This window comes from Neophocaena asiaeorientalis, unplaced genomic scaffold, assembly GCF_003031525.2.
Source record: "Neophocaena asiaeorientalis asiaeorientalis breed wild unplaced genomic scaffold, Neophocaena_asiaeorientalis_V1.1 scaffold177, whole genome shotgun sequence".
Taxonomy (NCBI): Eukaryota; Metazoa; Chordata; class Mammalia; order Artiodactyla; family Phocoenidae; genus Neophocaena; species Neophocaena asiaeorientalis.
This window is the reverse complement of record NW_020172779.1, coordinates 8,083,282-8,089,724: the sequence shown is the minus strand read 5'-3', so window position 1 is coordinate 8,089,724 and position 6,443 is coordinate 8,083,282. Positions and strand designations below refer to the sequence as shown.

At 44.6% G+C, this 6,443-nt stretch overlaps 1 protein-coding gene across 2 annotated transcripts in view; it reads right to left on the bottom strand.

Annotated features, from left to right (window-relative positions):
• The window catches only part of NTAQ1 (N-terminal glutamine amidase 1), a 64,102-nt gene that overhangs the window by 30,476 nt on the left and 27,183 nt on the right, over nucleotides 1–6,443 (bottom strand). The window contains exon 6 of one of the 2 annotated variants that reach the window (XM_024741042.1): nucleotides 5,524–5,706. The exons of the other annotated variant lie outside the window; for it this stretch is intronic. Within the exon in view, the coding sequence (XP_024596810.1) occupies nucleotides 5,672–5,706 (35 nt within the window). The 3' untranslated portion in view covers nucleotides 5,524–5,671. Of the gene's footprint in view, nucleotides 1–5,523; nucleotides 5,707–6,443 lie in introns of those variants that run through there. 2 annotated transcript variants of the gene reach the window in all.

Here is a 6,443-nt window from a genome sequence, read left to right as displayed (position 1 = left end):
GGGAAGGGGGGAAGGGGGTCTCATATGCAATTTCTGCTCTCTTCCATGACTCTTTCACATTCCCTCCCCCACTCACTAGCTGCTGTTCTGGATCCCATGTCAAAGTACCAATGGTGTAGAGGGAAATGGTTATGCCTGGAAATACTTTAATTGGCTTCTGACTGGCACCATCGTAAGCCAACTTCGTGCTCTCTGGGCTTCGAAGCTATAAAAAACTGCCTTTTGCTTGTGCACTTTTCATGGGATCTCTGGAGATCCGCATCTCTGGGGACCGCTCCAGTTTTAATTCTCAGGACAAAGGAGAAGCATTCCCTCTCAGCTGCCACCACCCCCTCTGCCCCAGGCTCCCTGGCAATCCTCTCCATTCAGACTTCATCATTTGATTTCCTCTCACCCTCCCAGAAAGTATGCTGGGCAGGACTTAAAATGACTCCCACTGGGACTGGATAAACTGTATATAGGTATACGATTAAATACTACTAAGCTATAAAAAAGAATGAACTATTGATATGTGCAACAGCATGGCTGGAACTCAAGGCTGTTATTTCTGCTGAGTGAAAAAAGCCAATCTCAAAAGGTTACACGCTGCATGATTCTACTATGTAACACTCTTGAAAATGATAAAATTATAGTGATGGAGAAGAGATTAGTCATTGCCAGGGAATAGGGTCCACTGGAGGGTCTAACTGCAAAGATGGAGTGTGAGGGAGTTTCTTCCTAGTTATAGGGCAACTATGTATCCTGACTATGGTGGTAATTACATAAATCTACAAATCTATACATGTGATAAAATTTCATAGTAATACATACACACATGAATGTAAAAAATGATAAAAACCAAGACACTGTACCAATGTCAATGTCAATTCCCTAGTTTTGAAAATGCACTATGGTTATATAAGATGTTATCATTGGGGAAAGCTGGGTGAAGGGCACACGGGAACTCTCTGTTTTATTTTTGCAACTTCTTGTGAGTCTTAGAGGACTTTTTTAAAATATATTTTTAAAAATAGCTCTAGCCTAGTACTCTCTCTCCCAAGTGACTCACATTTGAGTCCTAGGAAACACTCTCTCATCCTTTGCCCCAACAAACCCTGGGAGGGCAAAACCAAACACCACCCTCTGTGTCCTGCTGCCACAGGCCAGTCTAGCCACTTCTCTTTTCCCCCAACAGTAGAAAAAAAAATCTCAAGCTCAATATGTGGTCCTGAGGAAGCCCCCATCACACACTTTCAGGTAAGGAGGTAGCGTCCAGGCCTTTCCCCTGGGGAGGGAGGGAGGAGTCCCAACATGCAATGCTCTCTCCAATAGCATCTCTCCACCCTCCGCCCATTTCCACACGCCCACTAGTGTATTCAGTCTGGCTGCAGGGATCCAGGACTTAGACGACAGGTCCATGAGAATTCCCCTGGTGTAGTGGATGCTGTGGTCTCTGCCCAGATCTCCCCACAGGACTGAGGCCCTCACTGCCACCCTGAGTCTTTTTGAAAATTGGTCTAAGCTAGCTATCTTACCCAAGGTCATGGCCACTTCCCAGGGGCAATCTGCATCCAATGACTGGTCTGTGTAGAGGTAAAAAGACCCAATCTCCTTGCCCCAATAGGGAACAATTCTGCAAGACCATCTCGGCTCCAGAGCTAGCAGAGGGCCAGCTGAGGCCTTTGTAGTTACTGCATCAAAGTTCAACTATTCCTTCTTCCAGCGCTACTTCCTTTATTCCTCCATAGGTGTTGATCCCCAAACACTCTTCAATAAACCTCCTGTACAAAAATCTCCATCAGGAGGCTTTTCCGAGGAACCTGACCTGTGACACTTGCTGAATGCCATATATGATTATTAGTCTCACCCTCACTTTGCAATCTGATCTCTATTGAATTGGTGCCTGAGTCACAACTGAGAAAGGAAAAGCCCCGCTTAACACCATGTTATGCTTATAACAGGAATAACCAAAGAGAAATTTATTAATAAATCATGACAAATCAGCTTCATGGGATAGTAAATAGCCAGTGAAAATTATGAACATTTTGTACCAAAATATTTCAGAAAAATGACCATGATCTAATATTAAGAAAATACAAAATTGATTCTGGATCAAAATAAAAGAAAAAGCAATAAAGGACATCTTGGCAATATTCGGGGAAATCTGAATATAGACAATGTATTAGATAATACGGTTTCATCAATATTAACTTCTTGGACATGATGATAATAGTATTGTGATTAGGCAGAAAACTGGTTTTGTTCTTAGGAAGTCCTATTGAGAGAGAAAGAGAGAGAAACTCTTTCTGGTAAAGAGCAAGAACTCACTCCCTGTAGCAATGTTATTCCCATTCCTGTGCTCAATGCTCCCCCTTGTGTACCAAGAGAGCAGAATGCATTCATCAAAATGCATTTTAAAAACTCCCCTGGGGCTTCCCTGTCAAAAAAAAAAAAAAAAAAAAAAACAAAAAACACTCCCCTGCACAGTGGGAAAGCAAAGCTCCAAGACTTCTAGAGAAGGCAAAGTGTGGCACATTTTAATGCACTCTCTCCAAACCCCTGACCAACAGTGTAGTTCCCATTCCCCAGCTTGCTGTCCACGTGTCAAAACCTGAGCTTCAGTTCTGGTGGAGGGAGAGTGTGGTTGGCCAAGGGGTGGGGAGGAGGGTACCTACAGCCTTGCCTGTGAAGGTCATGGGCTCCAGAGTCAAATAACCCGGGGGCTAAATCCCACCTGGTTCCCTTACTAGCTGGGTGACCGCTTTGAGCATCAGCTTCCTCATCTGTGAGGCAGGGATGATAGCAGTACCTACCAAAGGGTAACTGGGAGGATTAAATGCCATAATGCAGTCCAAGACATAGCCTAGTGCTTGGCCCATGGTCTAATTAAAGTTCAGTAAGTATTAATCAATTTTTATGATCTACTAACCTCTTCTTGAGAGATCCTTAGAAGTCCTACTGCCTTGTAAAGCACAGTTTGAAAAATACTGCCCTGGAGTATCTGATTTGTAGAGCTTACTCTTGGGTGAGAACCCATCTTATGTTTTTCCTACAAAGCTAAGATTACTCATCTCATATTAAAAACAAAAAATAAATTTTAAAAAAAACTCCCCTTACAGGCGCTGAAAAGGACTATTTTCGTTAGGTTTATCTTTCCTCATAAGTGATTTCCAGAAAAAGTATTTTTTTAGTTCTCCACCAATTTTTCTGCTCGCCGCTGTGCCTCCTCTGGGTCTTCTGCTTTTGACCCTCTCACCGTGGTCTCCTTCGAGGCAAGTCGCCCTCAGGGCCCAGGCCAGGATGCCTGGAGACTCTCGTCCTAGCTCCAATGTCGTGCACCCGCCTGCCTTTGCCTCTGCCTTCCTCTCGCTCTGTCTCTTCCTTTCAACAAATCCTCACTAAGCATCTGTCTGTGCAAGTCACTGTTCTTGTTGATCTTGGTTACAAAATGATCGGGACCATAGTTTCTGCCATTTATTAGTTTATACTGGAGTCTAACTGGCCAGACTCTAGTAGGAAAGCCAGACATGTAAAAAGACTCAGGGAGTTGTTACAGCAGATAAAAAACATGGTTAGCAGAAAATAACCTCAGGAGCCCACTGGGTTTAGAAGAGCTGAATTAAAATCCTTGATTTCCTACACACTGGATTTGTAAGCTTGAAGAAGTGAAATAACCTCTCTGGGCCTAGCTAGTATCATCTGTCAACTGCCTTAGGCTGGGAAAGCAGACCTTGAGACGGGGGATCCCGAGAAGCACAGCAAGGAGTGGGGAAGTGAGTCAGGAGAGGCAAGAAAGCAGGTTGCTGAGCAGGTGTTGAGTGGCTAGGGGGGGGCTCGACCCTGCTGGGGACGCCTGGGAGAGGGTGCAGCACCCCACTCAGAGCTCTACCCTTTGAGGAGAAAAAAAGCAGAAGCATTTACCCACCAGCTCCAGCACATCAGCAGCTGAAGGCTGCTCTGGGCGTGTTAAGTCCTCCCTGCTTCCAGCCTGCCTGAGCCAGGGCCAAGTGCATTAGGACCAGGGAAAGCCCTTCACGGATGCACAAGGGCTTCACTCAGGTGAGGAAGAGTAAGGGGAGATGGGCGCTATAGGGGAGGGAGGAATTGACAACATCTGCTACACCTTCTAGAAGAACTGTTTTGGCGGACAAATGCGAGACTCGGGAAGCCCTGAGCAGAGTATGTGGCGGATGCATTAAACGCACCCGAACGTAAAAGTGTGATGAAGCATCTCCTCTATGCACCCCTGCATGATAGAGCATCTTAAGCATGCTCTTATCTCCTTGTTTCCTCATCAACCTTCAACTGGTGTGAGCCCAACCAAATCCTCAAAACAAAATCTCCCAGACCCATCCTTCCTCCCATTTCCGTGACGGTCTCCATAGTCCTGACCCCCATCTGTTTGCATGCGGAGGCCTCTTCCCTCTGGTCTCCCCTCTGCCAGCCCCCACCTGACAATCACAGCTCAAGGACACCCTACAAGATGCTAGTTTCCCTACATCTCTCCCCTGTTTAAGAGCTTGCCCCCCTGGCCCCTTTTTTTCCTACAAGATTAAGCCCTGAATCTCATCTTGAGGTTTGAGGCTCTCATGCAGTAAAGACACCCCACATTCCAAAGACAGGCCACCCCATTACTTCCCTAGGCTCTCACTTTTATAATCCACCCAGCATCTCAGCCCCGAGACCAGCTTGAGAAGCAGTGCCCCAATTTCGCCTTTGGATTTATTCCAATGTGACTGGACTGTCATCTTAGGGGCTAGTAATTCTGGAGTTCGTTTGAGTAGTAACTGTGCTCCTTTGGAATCATTGTCCACACGTGTTTCCTCATCTGGGAAACAGAGATAATAATAATCTCTACTTCATAAGGCTGTTGTAAGGATGAATCTTTTCTTTTTTTTTAAATAAATTTATTTATTTATTTAATTTTGGCTGCATTGGGTCTTTGTTGCTGCACGCGGGCTTTCTCTAGTTGCAGGGAGCAGGGGTTACTGTTGTGGCGCGCAGGCTTCTCATCGCGGTGGCTTCTCTTGTTGCGGAGCACAGGCTCTAGGTGCACGGGCTTCAGTAGTTGTGGCTCGCGGGCTCTAGAGCACAGGCTCAGTAGTTCTGGCGCACGGGCCTAGTTGCTCCGCAGCATGTGGGATCTTCCCAGACCAGGGCTCGAACCCGTGTCCCCTGCATTGGCAGGCGGATTCTTAACCACTGCGCCACCAGAGAAGTCCAAGGATTAATCATTTTATACACAATCAGTAGCTTTGACCAGTGCCTGCTACAAAATGAGTGCCCAATAAATGTTGGCTATCACTATGGGTTCCCGCAAGGGGTAATTTTAAGATTCTTAAGAGAAATCTAGAGACATCTACTAAGAAGGTTTTCTCTCTGCATGAGCTCATGCTTCCTGAGCCTTCCTGCACCCAAACTGCAGCTCAAAGCCATATAAGGCACCGAAACACCCTTCACCAGTGCACAAACAGCTCGTCAGCCAGTCATTTAAAGGTCTCACCTTTATTCACAGCAGTCAAATCAAAGGTTAGAACAGCTGGACAAAAGGCTAAGAGCAGTATAATAGAAAAACAATTTGGGGAATTCTTCCTCGTTCCTCAGTCTCTCGTCACGTGAACACTGCCGGCAATCTCTGTAAGTGTGCGCCACACATCCCGGTTTTTTGTGCTGCTGGTCAAGGCAGCTTTCACTACAGACAACGTCTGAGGCTGTACCTGTTAAAAGCTGTGTTTGTTTATTAAAAAAAAAAAAAGTCATGTGGGTAAACGTTTGAGTGAGGGAAGGTGTGGTTTATACATTTTTTATTTTTAATGAGTAATATATTCACGGGGCTCACGACTCTTAAAAACACAAAGGGATATACGATGAAGTTTCCCTCCCTCCTCTGACACCAGCCACCCAGTTCTCCTGTCCAGAGGCCACTAACATTACCAGTTTGTTTTGGATGTTGGATATTCTTTCAGATATTCTGCACAAATACGTATTTTTTTCTCTTTTAATGCACTTTTTCACTTGCTTTTTAAATTTAATTTTACTAAATATCTAATACATGCAAAAGAATATAACATAAGCTTAAGATAAAGAATAAAAACACCACTACTCAGCGTAAGCAACATAACCTTCCTCATTTGTTTTCATAGCTTCATAGTGTTTTCTTCCATAGCTATATTATAACTCATTTCATCAGTCCCCAGCGGGTGAGCCGGTAGGTGGTTTCCAATGTTTTGTTGTTACACTGAGTAACCTTGTTTATCCATCATCTTACATATGTGCAGTATATCTGTAAGGTAAGTTCCTAGAAGGGGAATTACTAAGCCAAAGGTATGCGCATAGGTCATTTTCTACAAATAAATAATCTGGATTGCCTTCCACAGAGTTTGAAACAAATTGATTTTTTTATTTTTGAAAATTTCCAAGATGCCTAGAAGTTTAATAAGTGGCAACATCATTTAATTGACAGA